At 42.3% G+C, this 18,883-nt stretch overlaps 1 protein-coding gene across 1 annotated transcript in view; it reads right to left on the reverse strand.

Annotated features, from left to right (window-relative positions):
* MEIKIN (meiotic kinetochore factor) overlaps positions 1–18,883 on the reverse strand; it is a 126,479-nt gene that overhangs the window by 59,142 nt on the left and 48,454 nt on the right. Inside the window, exon 9 of the mRNA XM_054488162.1 lies at positions 3,447–3,517. Coding sequence (XP_054344137.1) covers positions 3,447–3,517 — 71 coding nt within the window. The remainder of the gene's footprint in view (positions 1–3,446; positions 3,518–18,883) is intronic.

Consider the following 18,883-nt stretch of genomic DNA (forward strand, 5'->3'; position numbering starts at 1 on the left):
AAGAACATTCCATGCTCATGGGTAGGAAGAATCAATATCGTGAAAATGGCCATACTGCCCCAGGTAATTTATAGATTCAATGCCATCCCCATCAAGCTACCAATGACTTTCTTCACAGAATTGGAAAAAACTACTTTAAAGTTCATATGGAACCAGAAAAGAGCCCACATCGCCAAGTCAATCCTAAGCCAAAAGAACAAAGCTGGAGGCATCACGCTATCTGACTTCAAACTATACTACAAGGCTACAGTAACCAAAACAGCATGGTACTGGTACCAAAACAGAGATATAGATCAATGGAACAGAACAGAGCCCCCAGAAATAATGCTGCATATCTACAACTATCTGATCTTTGACAAACCTGAGAAAAACAAGCAATGGGGAAAGGATTCCCTATTTAATAAATGGTGCTGGGAAAACTGGCTAGCCATATGTAGAAAGCTAAGAGTGGATGCCTTCCTTACACCTTATAAAAAAATTAATTCAAGATGGATTAAAGACTTAAACGTTAGACCTAAAACCATAAAAACCCTAGAAGAAAACCTAGGCAATACCATTCAGGACATAGGCATGGGCAAGGACTTCATGTCTAAAACACCAAAAGCAATGGCAACAAAAGCCAAAATTGACAAATGGGATCTAATTAAACTAAAGAGCTTCTGCACAGCAAAAGAAACTACCATCAGAGTGAACAGGCAACCTACAGAATGGGAGAAAATTTTTGCAACCTACTCATCTGACAAAGGGCTAATATCCAGAATCTACAATGAACTCAAACAAATTTACAAGAAAAACACAAACAACCCCATCAAAAAGTGGGCGAAGGATATGAACAGGCACTTCTCAAAAGAAGACATTTGTGCAGCCAAAAAACACATGAAAAAATGCTCATCATCACTGGCCATGAGAGAAATGCAAATCAAAACCACAATGAGATACCATCTCACACCAGTTAGGATGGCGATCGTTAAAAAGTCAGGAAACAACAGGTGCTGGAGAGGATGTGGAGAAATAGGAACACTTTTACACTGTTGGTGGGACTGTAAACTAGTTCAACCATTGTGGAAGTCAGTGTGGCAATTCCTCAGGGATCTAGAACTAGAAATACCATTTGACCCTGCCATCCCATTACTGAGTATATACCCAAAGGATTATAAATGATGCTGCTATAAAGACACATGCACACGTATGTTTATTTCGGCAGTATTCACAATAGCAAAGACTTGGAACCAACCCAAATGTCCAACAATGATAGACTGGATTAAGAAAATGTGGCATATATACACCATGGAATACTATGCAGCCATAAAAAAGGATGAGTTCATGTCCTTTGTAGGGACATGGATGAAGCTGGAAACCATCATTCTCAGCAAACTATCGCAAGAACAAAAAACCAAACACCGCATGTTCTCACTCATAGGTGGGAATTGAACAGTGAGAACACATGGACACAGGAAGGGGAACATCACACACCAGGGACTGTTGTGGGGTGGGGGGAGGGGGGAGGGATAGCATTAGGAGATATAGCTAATGCTAAATGACGAGTTAATGGGTGCAGCACACCAACATGGCACATGTATACATATGTAACAAACCTGCACGTTGTGCACATGTACCCTAAAACTTGAAGTATAATAATAATAAAATTTTAAAAAAAGCAAAATTATGAAATAAAAAGTTGAATTTTTTTAATGATTAAAAAAATAGGTAAAAACAAACAAACAAACAGAAACTAACTACTAACCTGCCTGGAATACCATAAAGAAAACATATAATTAATGAAAAGCCACTCAAAAAGTAGCTCTTGCTATATACAAATAAAGTCCAAGTTTTTCCCTAAAGACCTCCAGATTCCAACTGGGTGTGATGGCTCACACCTGTACCAACACTTTGGGAGGTTGAAGCGGGTGGATCGCTTGAACCCAGGAGTTCAAGGCCAGCCTGAGCAACATGGTGTAACCCCGTCTCTACCAAAAATATGAAAATTAGCCATTTGTGGCAGTGTGTGCCTGTAGTCTCAGCTACTAGGTAGGCTGAGGCAAGAGAATCATTTGAGTCTGAGGAGGTCAAGGTTACAGTGAGTGGTGAGAGAGCCACTGCACTCCAGCCTGGGTGACAGAGCAAGACCTTGTTTCAAAAAAACACGAAAGAAAACAAAAAGAAAGATCCTGATTCCATGACTAACATAATGATTCATAAGTAATCTTCAGCATTATTCAAAGGAAAGTTGGAAAAAATGTAAAGCACACCCATCCATAGTTTTGTCTACCACAGTTTCAGTTACCTGTGGTCAACCACAATCCAAAATATAAAATGGAAAGTTCTGGAAATAAACAATCTGTAAGTTTTAAATTGCACACCATTCTGAGTAGCATGATGAAATCGTGTGCCATCCCCCTCAGTCCAGTCCACTCCAGGATCAATCATCCCTTTATCCAGCATATCCATGATAGACATACTATCCGCTCATTAGTTACTCAGTAGCTGTCTCAGTTATCAGATCAAAAACATGTAGTATATATAGGGTTCAGTACTATCCACATCCACTGTGGGTCTTGGGATGTATTCCTCACAGATAAGGGGGGACTACTATACATTTTCATTCTCTTTCATTAAACTTATATAGAGTATATACTCATTTATAAGCTGCATAGCTTTTTCATAAATTGAATAATCTATTTGATAAACTCCCAAAATGCTTTTAATTATTGACTTAAATAGCTGAAAAAGAATTCCTATGAAAGTATTGGTTGGCCAGGCGCGGTGGCTCACGCCTGTAATCCCAGCACTTTGGGAGGCCGAGGCGGGAGGATCACGAGGTCAGGAGATCGAGACCATCCTGGCTAACACAGTGAAACTCTGTCTCTACTAAAAATACAAAAAATTATCCAGGCGTAGTGGCAGGCACCCGTAGTCCCAGCTACTTGGGAGGCTGAGGCAGGAGAATGGCATGAACCCAGGAGGCAGAGCTTCCAGTGAGCCGAGATCATGCCACTGCACTCCACCCTGGACGACAGAGTGAAACTCTGTCTCAAAAAAAAAAAAGTATTGGTTAAGGCTGGGTACAGTGGCTCATGCCTATAATTCTAGCACTTTGGGAGGCTGAGGTGGTAGGATCACTTGAGGCCATGAGTTTGAGATGAGCCTGGACAACAAGTGATACCCCATCTCTACAAAAAAATTTAAGAATTAGCTTGGCATGGTAGTGCATGCATGCCTATAGTTCCAGTTACTCAGGAGGTTGAAACAGGAGAACAGCTTGAGCCCAGAAGTTCAAGGCTGTAGTGAGCTATGATCACAGCACTGAACTCTAACCTGGGTGATAGAATGAGACCCCATTTCTTTAAAAAAAAAAAAAAAAGTAAATTTAAACTGTTAGTTAAAAGTATATTCTTTATTAATGAAATGTATTATGATTTATGTAGTTATTCTGCTTCAATACTTGCTTTTTTCTTTGTTTTTTCAGGGGTTGAAGGGCAAGTTTTCTCAGCAAGTAAAATCTCACAAACTGCATTATCTATAAATAAAAACATAGTTTAGTATTCTACTTATTTCAACTGTCATTAACTATGAGTCCAAAGGACAAGAGAATTCAAATTTGACAAAACAAAACAATATTTTTAATACCCCTGATTTTAATGACTGCACCTTTGTCAATAATTAAACAAGAAAAATTAATGTACGTTGAATAATAAAAACATCCTTATCTTAAGAGCTCCAGGTTTCACAGAAGCAAATAAAAAATATATAAAATATTTTCTTTTCAGTTAGTAGGGAAAGTTGCATGTGATTATAATTCTTCATTCATTATCCTACCATTTCCACTCTCCACATTTTCAAGCTCTTTTTCTACTACAATCTTTTCTTTTTTCTTTTTTTAAATTTCAATAGCTTTAGGGGTACAAGTGGTTTTCAGTTATATGGAAAAATTGTACAGTGGCGAAGCCTCGGCTTTTAGTGTACCTGTTTACTGCAACTTTTCTATCAGCATTTTAAACATTCTCAAGCCTCTTTCATCAAAAACTTTCCTTGTACCTCATATCTACCTCCTGCTATAGCCCCTATACCTCCTCTTGCCCACAGGCAAATTTCTTAAAAGATCTGTCCACATATACCAACTTTATTTCCTCTCCTCCTATTTACTTCCAAATCCAAAGTATCCAGTTGCACTTCCACCAATATCAGCAGAAACCTTTCCTGTCCTACCTCACTGGACCTTACTACGACAGGCTGGAACATTTCTAACCTGGCTCCTTTTTATGTCTCTTCTTCAGTCTTGAGTCTTCCCTTTTCCTCTCTCTGGACTCAATCCAAGCAATAAGTATTTATTGAGTATCTGCTATGTGCCAATTTTGCCTATCATATGCATTTAAATTGCATATTCAGCTTTTCTTTTTCTTTTTTTGAGATGGAGTCTCACTCTGTTCCCCAGGCTGGAGGGTAGTGGCACAATCCGGGCTCATGGCAAACTCCACCTCTCGGGTTCAAGCAATTCTCCTGCCTCAGCCTCCCAAGTAGCTGAGATTACAGGCACACACCACCACGCCCAGCTAATTTATATATATATATATATATAATTTTTTTTGAGACGGAGTTTTGCTCTTTGTTGCCCAGGCTGGAGTGCAGTGGCGCGATCTAGGCTCACTGCAACCTCCACCTCCTGGGTTCAAGCGATTCTCCTGTCTCAGCCTCCCAAGTAGCTGGGATTACAGGTGCCTGCCACCATGCCCAGCTAATTTTTGTATTTTTTTTTTTTTTTTTAGTAGAGACAGGGTTTCACCATGTTGGCCAGGCTGGTCTCAAACTCCTGACCTCAGGTGATCTGCCCGCCTCGGCCTCTCAAAGTGTTGGGATTACAGGCGTGAGCCAACATGCCTGGCCTATTTTTTTTTTTTTTTAAGTAGAGACGGGGTCTCACCATGTTGACCAGGCTGGTCTCAAACTCAATGCTTGACCTCAAGTGATCCGCCTGCCTCGGCCTCCCAAAGTACTGGGATTACAGGCGTAAGCCACGATATCCGGTCCAGCTTTTCTTTATTCTTAACAATACTACCTTGAATTAAGGCACCAAAAGATTTTTCTTTAGGTTTCAATAGCATTTCAATTCACCTCCCTCTGCAGTCCATTATCCTTGTATACTTAAAATGCAAATATTGTTTGCTTAAAACTCTTCAAAGGCTTTCTATTGCCCCCAAGTTAAACTTAAGCTCCTTAATTTACCATTACAAAGTCCTTCTTTTTATGATCTGTGTATTTCTTATGTATTCCTCAGCCTCACTACAGAGGCTAATAGGATTGACAGATAAAATACACTATGCCCAGTTAAATGTGAATTTCAAATAAACACTGTATAATATTTTAGTATATTACACTTAATAGCACAAGCATGAGCAATATTTAGGACACACTTATCTTAAAAATTATTTTCTGTTTATTAGAATTCAAATTTAACTGGGTATTCTGTAACTTTATTTGCTAAATCTGTTAATCCTAGAGACTAATCACTCCTGCCATATGGATCTTTGAGGGTAAGAAGCAGCAGCTGGGTTTGAGAGCTCTGTAGGAGATAAAACTAATACCAAGATTTGGAAATAGATTAGATATTAGCCTGAGAAATGACAAAAAAGGAAGTGTTAAGGATGACCCTCAGGTTTCTGGTTTGCTAAAACCACATCTGTTAACCAACCTGGAGGACAACAGTGTAGGACCAGGTTAGGTCTTGGCTGTGACAATTCTTAGTCCTCAATCCTCATTTGATTTCATAATCTTGATAACTTTTGTCATAGCTGGTATTATTCCTACCTTAAAACACTCTCCTCTCCTGGTTTCATCATTCTTTCCTGGTTTTCCTACTACAGCACCAGCCACTAGGTCTCAGGTTTTTTTGTGTTTTTTTTTTGCCGGATATTTCTCCCTTTCCCTACCTCTAAATGCTGGAGTGTCCCATTCCCATTCACTGCGTATGTTTTTTAAAAATTATTTTTACCTCCTACATGATTTTGTTTAATCCTATAGCTTCAAAACATCTCTTTGCTGACTCCAAATATGTATCCATAGCCCCAGCCTCTGGTCTGGAGTTCTCCAGACTCCTGCATCATAAACTGCCTTCATGACATCTCCACTTGAAAGCTAATAAGCCTTTCAGTTTTTAAATATTTTATCGAAGTATACCATATATATAATAAGTCACAATCTTGGTATATATGCATCCATCCATGTATCTACCACCCAGATCAAGATACAAAATATTTCCAGCACCTGAGAAGTTTTCTATGTGTTCTTTCCTTGTTGGCATCCTTTTTCCAAAGACTACCACTGTTTTGACATGTCACCCAGAAGAGTCTTGCCTGTTCTTGAACTTTATATATATGAAATTATATAGTATATACATGTGTGTTCTTTCACAAAACTTAATGTGTATGGGCTGACAGATCAAATTTAATATGCCCAAAAAAATTCTCTTAACCATTCTCCCAACTTGGTCTGCCCTATAGTGCTCCCATCTCAATAAATGGTACAATCATTCATCCAATTTCTCAAGAATTTAATATTCATCCTTGATTTCTATTTTTTTCTCTTACCTAATATCCAGCCTAATCACAAATTCCTGGTATATCTGCCTTTAAAATATATTCCAAATCAGACCACTGCTACCATCATGGTTTAAAACACTATTATCTGATCACTGTAATAGTTTAATAAGGTCTCCTTGCTTCTACTCTTGCCCTCTTAGTCTATTCTCCACATAGCAGCCAAAATGATAATTCTAAAATATATAATCTGAGTCTTCGGAAAATAGAAAAGTACCACCTCTTAGAACATTAGGACCACAGATGCACCGGACCCAGACACATAGAACTCAAGGGCTCTTGGAAGCTTGGAGTTTCTCCAGTTTAGAGCTTGCTCCTCTGGAGTGATGGATAAAGCAGAAAGAATAGGTGAAACACAGTAGTTTCTCAGATTTATATTTAGATTATTTTCCATCTTACTACAACATATATGAATATCCTAAAATGGTAATGTCAGGTGTTGTAGCTACCGACCTATGGGGCTATTTAAATTCATTTAAAATGAAATAAAATGTAAAATAAAAAAATATATATCTGATCATGTCATCCCTCTGCTCTAAGATGATCTGAGATGTATTTCTCAGTACATTTAGAATAAAATCCATAGTCCTTACAATAGTATACAAGGCTCTACTTTATACAACCTGATTAGCTCTCTGACCACAATTTCAACTATTCATCTTCCTATTCACTGTGCTCCAGCCAAACTGACCTCTTTCCTCTCCCTCAAACATGCCAAGCACATTCCCATCTCATGGTTTTTTCACTTATTGTTCCCCTTGCCTGGCATGCTCTGCCCCCCAGGTTTCCACAAGGCTGACTCTCTAACTTTATTCAGGCTCTCACCTCCTCAGAGAGGCCTATCCTGATTGCTCTATCTAAAATAGCATGCCTAATTACACCTCTTTACCCTACCTTATATTCCTTAGTTACTGTTACTTCTACTTGACGTTATATATTTATTTATCTGTTTATTATCTTTTTTCCACTATGTAACATTTGTTCTATTAGGGCAAGGATACTGTCATGTTTCCCAGTAACTAAAACAGTTTATGTCATACTTAGGTGCTTAATAGATATTTGCTGAATGAACTAAATTAATGAACACTAAATTGAGATGCCTCTAAAATATCCAGGAGGAGATATCTAGAAGGCAGCTGCATATAATGGTCTTAATCTCAGAGGAGGAGAGTTTAGGTTAAGAGAAAACCTGGAAATCCAGCCTATTACAAGACACCTATATATATCAGGCAGAAGATAAAAAGAGATTAGAATCTAGGAACTAACTTTGAAAAACTCCCACATTTAATGACTGATGTTGGCAATTAAGATTGCAAGTCTGAACAGGAGTTGCTTGAGAAGTACTTTCTTGTTTATTTGTTTATCTCTATTACTAGACCATACAATCATTGACAGCAAGAAGAACAACCCTTTCCGAATTTCTTAACACTTAGTAGAAAAGCCTGGCACACAACTGAAACACAGCTGGATTTGCTGAATTAAGAAATGTATAAGGAAGGACAAAGCAAGATGGCCGAATAGAAGACTCCACTGATCATTGCCCCTGCAAGGACACCAATTTAACAACTATCTACATACAAAAAGCATCTTCATAAGAACCAAAATTCAGATGAGCACTCATAGGATCTGGTTTTAACTTCATGTTGCTAAAAGAGGCACTGGAGAAGGTTAAGAAAGACAGTCTTGAATCACTAATGCCACACCTCCTTCATCCCCCCACAGCAGCCCTGTGGCATGTAGACAGAATCTGTGCATTTGGAAGGAGAGTACAGGGATTGTGAGACATTGCACTGAACTCAGTGCTGCCCTGTCAAGTGGAAAGCAAACCTGGGCTGAACTCAGCTGGTGTCTACCCATGGAGGGAGTATTTAAACCAGACCTAGCCAAAGGGAAATCGCCCATTCCAACAGTCAGAACTTGAGTTCCAGCAAGCCTTGCCACTGTGGAATAAAATGTTCTGGGGCCCTAAATAAACTTGAAAGCCTAGGCTACAAGGACTGTAACTCCCAGGCAAGTCCTAGTGCTGAACTGGGCTCAGAGCCAGTGGACTCGGGGCGGGCGGGGTGGGGTGGTGGGGGGGGAGCGGGGATGTGACCTACTGAGACACCAGCCAAGGCAGCTAAGGGAGTGCTTGTGCCATCCCTCTCACAACCCCAGGCTGCACAGCTCATGGCTCCAAAAGAGACCCCTTCCTTTTGCTTAAGGAGAAGAGAGAAAAGAGTAAAGAGGACATTGTCTTCCATCCTGGATACCAGCTCAGCCACAGCAGGGTAGGGTACCAGGAAGAGCAGTAAGACTCTGGCTCCCAGACAACATTTCTAGACACACCCTGGGCCAGAAGGGAACCCACTGCCTTGAAGGGAACCCACTGCCTTGAAGGGAAGGAAGACCCAATCCTGGCAGGTTTCATCACCTGCTGATTAAAGAGCCCTTGGGCCCTAAATAACCAGCAATGATACCAGGTAGTATACCATGGCCCTTGGGTGAGACTCTGAGACTGGCTGCAAGTGACACTCAGCACATTCCCAGCTATGGTGGTTATGGGGAGAGACTCTCTGCCTGAGAAAAGTGAGGGAAATGTAAAGGAGATTTTATCTTGCACCTTAGATACCAGCTCAGCCACAGAAGGGTAGAGCACCAAGTGGGCTCTTGGGGGTCCCTAATTCCAGGCCTTGGCTCTTGGACAGCATTTCTGGACGTGCCCTGGGCCAGAGAGGAGTCCACTGCCCTGAAGGGTGAGTCCCAGGCAGCATTTACCACAAGCTGACTGAAGAGCCCTTGGGCCTTAAAGGAACACTGGTGGGTAGCCTGGCAGTACTCCCCATGGGCCTGTGGTGGCCGTGGCCGCAGGGTGAGGCTCCTCTGCCTGTGGAAAGAAGAGAGAAGAGTGGGAAGGATTATGTCCCATGGTATGAGTGCCAGCTCAGCCACAGTAAAACAGAACACCAAGTAGACTGCTAAGGGTTTTCACTCTAATTCCTGGCTCATGGACAGCCACTCTGGACCTGCCCAGGGTCTGGGGGAACTTGCCACCCTGCAGGGAAGGACATAAGCTTGGTTGGCTTCATCATCTGTTGTTTGCAGACCCTTAGGGCCTTGAGAAAACACAGGCAATAGCCAGGTATTAGTTACAATGAGCCTTGGGTGAGACCCAGTGCTGTGCTGGCTTTAGTTCTGACCAAGCACAGTCTCAGTATTGGGAATTGGAGGCCACAGAGGTGCTTGTGTTACCCCACCCCCAGCTGCAGGCCGCTCAGAACTGAAAGAGAGAGAGAGAGAGAGAGAGAGCGAGAGATTGATTGAAATTGATTCTGTTTGTATGGGAGAAAGTAAGGGAAGAGAAAAAGTGTCTCTGCCTGGTAATCCAGATAATTCTTCCAGATCTTATCTAAGACCACCAAGGTGGTACTTCCATAAGTCTGCAAGAACTACAGTGTTACTGGGCTTTGGGTGCCGCCTAATGGAGATACAGTTTAGATCACAACACCCAAGTCCTTTCAAATACCTGGAAAGTCTTCCTAAGAAGGACAGGTACAAACAAGCCCAGAATGCAAAACTTACAAGAAATAGCTAACTCTTCAGTGTCCAGACACCAACAAACATCTACAAGCATCAGTACTATCCAGGAAAACATGACAGCTCAGCCACAGAGGGGCAGAGCACCAAACAGATTCACCAAATGAACCAAGTAAAGCACCAGGGACCAATCCTGGAGAAACAGAGATATATGACCTTTTAGACAGATAATGCAAAATAGCTGTTTTGAGGAAATTCAAAGAAATTTAAAATAACACAGAGAAGAAATTCAGAATTCTGTCTGGTAAATTTTACAAAGAAATTTAAATAACTAAAAAGAAATAAGAAATTCTGGAGTTGAAAAATGCAACTGACACATTGAAGAATCCATCAGTCTTTTAATGGCAGAATTGATCTAGCAGAAGAAAGCACTAGTGAGTTTGAAGACAGGTTGTTTAAATATACATAGAGAAGATTGAATAAAAAACAATGAAGCATGTTTACAAGATCTAGAAAATAGCTTCGAAAGGGCAAATCTAAGGGTTGTTGGCCTTAAACAGGAGGTAGAGAAAAAGACAGGGGTAAAAAGTTTATTCAAAGGGATAACAACACGTAATTTCCCAAATCTAGAGAAAGATATCAATATCAAGTACAAGAAGTTATAGAACACCAAGAATATTTAACCCAGACTACTTTAAGGCATTTAATAATCAAACTCTGAAAGTTCAAGGATAAAGAAAAGATCTTAAGAGCAGCAAGAAAAAAGAAACACAACATACAATGGAGCTTCACTAGGAGCAGACTTTTCAGTGGAAAACTTACACTCCAGGGGAGAACAGCATGACATATTTAAAGTGCTGAAGGAAAACAACTTTTACCCTACAATAGCATATCAGGCAAAAATATCCTTTAAGCACCAAGGAGAAACACAGACCTTCCCACAAACAAAAGCTGAGGGATGTCATGAGTGCCAGACCTGTCCTATAAGGAATTCCAAAGAGAGTACTTCATTTACAAAGAAAAGGACATTAATGAGCAATAAGAAAACACGTGAAGGTACGAAACTCATTGGTAATAAGTTCACAGAAAAACACAAAGTATTATAACAGTGTAATTGTGGTGTGTAAACTACTCTTATCTCTTTTTTTTTTAAATTATATTTTAAGTTCTAGGGTACATGTGCACAACATGCAGGTTTGTTACACAGGTATGTGCCATGTTGGTTTGCTGCACCCATCAACTCATCATTTACATTAGGTATTTCTCCTAATGCTATCACTCCCCCAGCTCCCCATCCCCTGACAAGCCCCAGTGTGTGATTTCCTCGCCATGTGTCCAAGTGTTCTCATTGTTCAATTCCCACCTATGGGTGAGAACATGCGGTATTTGGTTTTCTGTCCTTGTGATAGTTTGCTGAGAATGATAGTTTCCAGCTTCACCCACGCCCCTGCAAAGGACATGAACTCATCCTTTTTTATGGCAGCATAGTATTCCATGGGGTATATGTGCCACATTTTCTTAATCCAGTCTATCATTGATGGACATTTCGGTTGGTTCCAAGTCTTTGCTATTGTGAAGAGTGCTGCAATAAACATATTGTTTATATGTGTGCGTGTGCCTTTATAGTAGCATGATTTATAATCCTTTGGGTATATACCCAGTAATGGGATCACTGGGTCAAATGGTATTTCTAGTTCTAGATCCTTGAGGAATTGCCACACTGTCTTCCACAATGGTTGAACTAATTTACACTCCCACCAACACTGTAAAAGCATTCCTATTTCTCCACATCCTCTCCAGCACCTGTTGTTTCCTGACTTTTTCATGATCACCTTTCTAACTGGTGTGAGATGGTATCTCATTGTGGTTTTGATTTGCATTTATCCGATGACCAAAGATGATGAGCATCATTTCATGTGTCTGTTGGTTGCATAAAGGTCTTCTTTTGATAAGTGTCTGTTCATATCCTTCAGCCACTTTTTGATGGGGTTGTTTGTGTTTTTCTTGTAAATTTGTTTGAGTTCATTGTAGATTCTGGATATTAGCCCTTTGTCAGATGAGTAGATTGCAAAAATTTTCTCCCATTCTGTAGGTTGCCTGTTCACTCTCATGGTAGTTTCTTTTGCTGTGCAGAAGCTCTTTAGTTTAATTAGATCCCATTTACCAATTTTGGCTTTTGTTGCCATTGTTTTCGGTGTTTTAGACATGAAGTCCTAGCCCATGCCTATGTCCTGAATGGTATTGCATAGGTTTTCTTCTAGGGTTTTTATGGTTTTAGGTCTAACGTTTAAGTCTTTAATCCATCTTGAATTAATTTTTGTATAAGGTGTAAGGAAGGCATCCAGTTTCAGCTTTCTACATACGGCTAGCTAGTTTTCCCAGCACCATTTATTAAATAGGAAATCCTTTTCCCATTGCTTGTTTTTCTCAGGTTTGTCAAAGATCAGATAGTTGTAGATGTGCAGCATTATTTCTGAGGGCTCTGTTCTGTTCCACTGGTCTACATCTCTGTTTTGGTACCAGTACCATCCTGTTGTGGTTAATGTAGCCTTGTAGTATAGTTTGAAGTCAGGTAGTGTGATGCCTCCAGCTTTGTTCTTTTGGCTTAGGATTGACTTGGCAATGTGGGCTCTTTTTTGGTTCCATATGAACTTTAAAGTAGTTTTTTCCAATTCTGTGAAGAAAGTCATTGGTAACTTGATGGAGATGGCATTGAATCTATACATTACTTGGGCAGTATGGCCATTTTCACGATATTGATTCTTCCTACCAATGAGCATGGAATGTTCTTCCACTTGTTTGTATCCTCTTTTATTTCATTGAGCAGTGGTTTGTAGTTCTCCTTGAAGAGGTCCTTCACATCCCTTGTAAGTTGGATTCCTAGGTATTTTATTCTCTTTGAAGCAATTGTGAATGGGAGTTCACTCATGATTTGTCTCTCTGTTTGTCTGTTATTGGTGTATAAGAATGCTTGTGATTTTTGCACATTGATTTTGTATCCTGAGACTTTGCTGAAGTTGCTTATCAGCTTAAGGAGATTTCGGGCTGAGATGATGGGGTTTTCTAGATGTACAATCATGTCATCTGCAAACAGGGACAATTTGACTTCCTCTTTTCCTAATTGAATGGCCTTTATTTCCTTCTCCTGCCTGATTGCCGTGGCCAGAACTTCCAACACTATGTTGAATAGGAGTGGTGAGAGAGGGCATCCCTGTCTTGTGCCAGTTTTCAAAGGGAATACTTCCAGTTTTTGCCCATTCAGTATGATATTGGCTGTGAGTTTGTCATAGATAGCTTTTATTATTTTGAGATACGTCCCATGAATACCTAATTTATTGAGAGTTTTTAGCATGAAGGGTTGTTGAATTTTGTCAAAGGCCTTTTCTGCATCTATTGAGATAATCATGTGGTATTTGTCTTTGGTTCTGTTTATATGCTGGATTACATTTACTGATTTGTGGATATTGAACCAGCCTTGCATCCCAGGGATGAAGCCCACTTGATCATGGTGGATAAGCTTTTTGATGTGCTGCTGGATTCGGTTTGCCAGTATTTTATTGAGGATGTTTGCATCAATGTTCATCAAGGATATTGGTCTAAAATTCTCTTTTTTGGTTGTGTCTCTGCCAGGCTTTGGTATCAGGATGATGCTGGCCTCAGAAAATGAGTTAGGGAGGATTCCCTCTTTTTCTATTGATTGGAATAGTTTCAGAACGAATGGTACCAGCTCCTCCTTGTACCTCTGGTAGAATTCGGCTGTGAATCCATCTGGTCCTGGACTCTTTTTGGTTGGTAAGCTATTAATTATTGCCTCAATTTCAGAACCTGTTATTGGTCTACACAGAGATTCAACTTCTTCCTGGTTTAGTCTTGGGAGCGTGTATGTGTCCAGGAATTTATCCATTTCTTCTAGATTTTCTAGTTTATTTGTGTAGAGGTGTTTGTAGTATTCTCTGATGGTAGTTTGTATTTCTGTGGGATCGGTGGTGATATCCCCTTTGTCATTTTTTATTGTGTCTATTTGATTCTTCTCTCTTTTCTTCTTTATTAGTCTTGCTAGTGGTCTATCAATTTTGTTGATCTTTTCAAAAAACCAGCTCCTGGATTCATTGATTTTTTGAAGGGTTTTTTGTGTCTCTATTTCCTTCAGTTCTGCTCTGATCTTAGTTATTTCTTGCCTTCTTCTAGCTTTTGAATGTGTTTGCTCTTGCTTCTCTAGTTCTTTTAATTGTGATGTTAGGGTGTCAATTTTAGATCTTTCCTGCTTTCTCTTGTGGGCATTTAGTGCTACAAATTTCCCTCTACACACTGCTTTGAATGTGTCCCAGAGATTCTGGTACGTTGTGTCTTTGTTCTCGTTGTTTTAAAGAACACCTTTATTTCTGCCTTCATTTCGTTAGGTACCCAGTAGTCATTCAGGAGCAGGTTGTTCAGTTTCCATGTAGTTGAGCGGTTTTGAGTGAGTTTCTTAATCCTGAGTTCTAGTTTGATTGCACTGTGGTCTGAGAGACAGTTTGTTATAATTTCTGTTCTTTGACATACGCTGAGGAGAGCTTTACTTCCAACTATGTGGTCAATTTTGGAATAGGTGTGTTGTGGTGCTGAAAAAAATGTATATTCTGTTGATTTGGGGTGGAAAGTTCTGTAGATGTCTATTAGGTCTGCTTGGTGCAGAGCTGAGTTCAATTCCTGGGTATCCTTGTTAACTTTCTGTCTTGTTGATCTGTCTAATGTTGACAGTGGGGTGTTAAAGTCTCCCATTATTATTGTGTGGGAGTCTAAGTCTCTTTGTAGGTCACTCAGGACTTGCTTTATGAATCTGGGTGCTCCTGTATTGGATGCATATATATTTAGGATAGTTAGCTCTTCTTGTTGAATTGATCCCTTTATCATTAGCTCTTCTTGTTGAATTGATCCCTTTATCATTATGTAATGGCCTTCTTTGTCTCTTTTGATCTTTGTTGGTTTAAAGTCTGTTTTATCAGAGACTAGGATTGCAATCCCTGCTTTTTCTCGCTTTCCATTTGCTTGGTATATTTTCCTCCATCCCTTTTTTTGTTTGTTTGTTTGTTCATAGCAACTTTATTCATAGTAGTTAAAAACTAGAGACAACCCATATATCCATCAGCTGGTGAATGATTATACAAAGGGTGATAGGTACATATAAAGGAATACTTTTGAGCAATAAAAATAATAAATTACCAATACATGCAACTTTAGAATACTGGAGAGCATTTATTCATATTTGAGTTTCCTCACATCCTTTATATGTTAGTCTATTAGGGTTATTATGTTTTCTTATTTATTAACATGAGAATAAATAGAAATAATAGAATAGGATAATAGAAGTAATAGGATAATAGAAAATGGGTATTTTCTATTAAGAGAATGGTTCATGACCAGCAATACTGGCAGTACCTGGAGCTTATAAGACATGCATAATCGTGGATCCTGTCCTGGACCTACTGATTCAAGATCCACTTTTATTTAGTTATTTATTTATTTATTTATTTTTTATTAAGTATTTATTGATCATTCTTGGGTGTTTCTCAGAGAGGGGGATATGGCAGGGTCATAGGATGATAGTGGAGAGAAGGTCAGGAGATAAACACATGAACAAAGGTCTCTGGTTTTCTTAGGCAGAGGTCCCTGTGGCCTTCTGCAGTGTTTGTGTCCCTGGGTACTTGAGATTAGGGAGTGGTGATGACTCTTTTTTTTTTTTTTTTTTAATTTATGAAGTATTTATTGATCATTCTTGGGTGTTTCTTGGAGAGGGGATATGGCAGGGTCATAGGATAATAGTGGAGAGAAGGTCAGGAGATAAACACATGAACAAAGGTCTCTAGTTTTCCTAGGGAGAGGTCCCTGCGGCCTTCTGCAGTGTTTGTGTCCCTGGGTACTTGAGATTAGGGAGTGGTGATGACTCTTAAAGAGCATGCTGCCTTCAAGCATCTGTTTAACAAAGCACATCTTGCACCGCCCTTAATCCATTTAACCCTGAGTTGACACAGCACATGTTTCAGAGAGCACGGGGCTGGGGGAAAGGCCATAGATCAACAGCATCCCAAGGCAGAAGAATTTCTCCTAGTCAGAACGAAATGGAGTCTCCTATGCCCACCTCTTTCTACACAGACACAGCAACAATCTGATCTCTCCTTCCTTTCCCCACACTTCCCCCCACTTCTTTTCAACAAAACTGCCATCGTCCTCATGGCCCGCTCCCGATGGTCGCTGTCTCTTCGGAGCTGTTGGGTACACCTCCCAGACAGGGCGGCCGGGCAGAGGCGCTCCTCATTTCCCAAACGGGGCGGCCGGGCAGAGACGCTCCTCACTTCCTCCCAGACGGGGTGGCAGCCAGGCAGAGGTGCTCCTCACCTCCCAGACAAGGCGGCCGGGCAGAGGCGCTCCTCACTTCCCAGACTGGGCAGCTGGGCAGAGGCGCTCCTCACCTCCCAGACGGGGTGGCCAGGCAGAGGCGCTCCTCACTTCCCATATGGGGTGGCAGCCGGGCAGAGGCGCTCCTCACTTCCCAGATGGGGCAGCCGGGCAGAGGCGCTCCTCACTTCCTCCCAGACAGGGTGGCGGCCAGGCAGAGGCGCTCCTCACCTCCCAGACGGGGCAGCCGGGCAGAGGTGCTCCTCATCTCCCAGACGGGGCAGCTGGGCAGAGGTGCTCCTCACTTCCTCCCAGACAGGGTGGCAGCCGGGCAGAGGCACTCCTCACCTCCCAGATGGGGCAGCTGGGCAGAGGCGCTCCTCACTTCCCAGACAGGGCGGCCGGGCAGAGGCGCTCCTCACTTCCCAGACGGGGCGGCCGGGCAGAGGCGCTCCTCACTTCCCAGACGGGGCGGCCGGGCAGAGGCGCTCCTTGCTTCCCAGACGGGGTGGCCGGGCAGAGGCGCTCCTCACCTCCCAGACGGGGTGGCCGGGCAGAGGCGCTCCTCACTTCCCATATGGGGTGGCGGCCGGGCAGAGGCGCTCCTCACTTCCCAGATGGAGCAGCCGGGCAGAGGCGCTCCTCACTTCCTCCTAGACGGGGTGGCGGCCAGGCAGAGGCGCTCCTCACCTCCCAGATGGGGCGGCCGGGCAGAGATGCTCCTCATCTCCCAAACGGGGCAGCCGGGCAGAGGTGCTCCTCACTTCCTCCCAGATAGGGTGGCAGCCGGGCAGAAGCGCTCCTCACTTCCCAGACGTTGGGCGACTGAGCAGAAGCACTCCTCACTTCCCAGACAGGGCAGCCGGGCAGAGGCGCTCCTCACATCCCAGACGATGGGCGGCCGGGCAGAGACGTTCCTCACTTCCTATACGGGATGGCCGTCGGGCAGAGGTGCTCCTCACTTCCCAGATGGGGCGGCTGGGCAGAGGGGATCCTCACATCCCAGATGATGGGCAGCCAGGCAGAGATGCTCCTCACTTCCTAGACGGGGTGGCGGCAGGGCAGAGCCTGTAATCTTAGCACTTTAAGAGGCCAAGGCAGGAGGCTGGTAGGTGGAGGTTGTAGTGAGCCAAGATCACGCCACTGCACTCCAGTCTGAGCACCATTGAGCATTGAGTGAGCGAGACTCCGTCTGCAATCCCAGCACCTCAGGAGGCCGAGGCAGGCAGATCACTCGAGGCCAGGAGCTGGAGACCAACCCGGTCAACACGGCGAAACCCCGTCTCCACCAAAAATACAAAAACCATTCAGGCGTGGCGGCGCGCGCCTGCAATCTCAGGCACTCGGCAGGCCGAGGCAGGAGAGTCACAGGAGCCCGAGGCAGGGAGGTTGCAGCGAGCCGAGATCACGGCAGTACAGTCCAGCTTCGGCTACAGAGGGAGACCGAAAAAAGAAGGAGAGGGAGACCGAAGAAAGGGGAGGGGGAGGGGAGGGGGAGGGGAAGGGGGAGGGGGAGGGGGAGCCTTTATTTTGAGCCTATGTGTTTCTCTGCACATGAGATGGGTCTCCTGAATACAGCACACTGATGGGTCTTGACTCTTTATCCAATTTGCCAGTCTGTGTCTTTTAATTGGGGCATTTAGCCCATTTACATTTAAGGTTAATATTGTTATGTGTGAATTTGATCCTGTCATTATGATGTTAGCTGGTTATTTTGCCCGTTAATTGATGCAATTTTTTCCTAGCATCGGTCCTCTTTACAATCTGGCATGTTTTTGCAGTGGCTGGTAGCGATTGTTCCTTTCCATGTTTCGTGCTTCCTTCAGGAGGTCTTATAAGGCAGGCCTGGTGGTGACAAAATCTCTCAGCATTTGCTTGTCTGGAAAGGATTTTATTTCTCCTTCACTTATGAAGCATAGTTTGGCTGGATATGAAATTCTGGGTTGAAAATTCTTTTCTTTAAGAATGCGGAATATTAGCCCTCACTATCTTCTGGCTTGTAGGGTTTCTGCCAAGAGATCCGCTGTTAGTGTGATGGGCTTCCCTTTACAGGTAACCCAACCTTTCTCTCTGGCTGCCCTTAACATTTTTTCCTTCATTTCAACCTTGGTGAATCTGAATTATGTGTCTTAGGGTTGCTGTTCTTGAGGAGTATCTTTGTGGTGTTCTCTGTATTTCCTGAATTTGAATGTTGGCCTGCCTTGCTAGGTTGGGGAAATTCTCCTGGATAATATCCTGAAGAGTGTTTTCCAACTTGGTTCCACTCTCCCCGTCACTTTCAGGTACACCAATCAAACGTAGATTTGGTCTTTTCACATAGTCCCATATTTCTTGGAGGCTTGTTCATTCCTTTTCATTCCTTTTCCTCTAATCTTGTCTTCTCAATTTATTTCATTATTTTG

The sequence above is a fragment of the Pongo pygmaeus genome, chromosome 4, assembly GCF_028885625.2.
Source record: "Pongo pygmaeus isolate AG05252 chromosome 4, NHGRI_mPonPyg2-v2.0_pri, whole genome shotgun sequence".
In the NCBI taxonomy this organism is placed as follows: domain Eukaryota; kingdom Metazoa; phylum Chordata; class Mammalia; order Primates; family Hominidae; genus Pongo; species Pongo pygmaeus.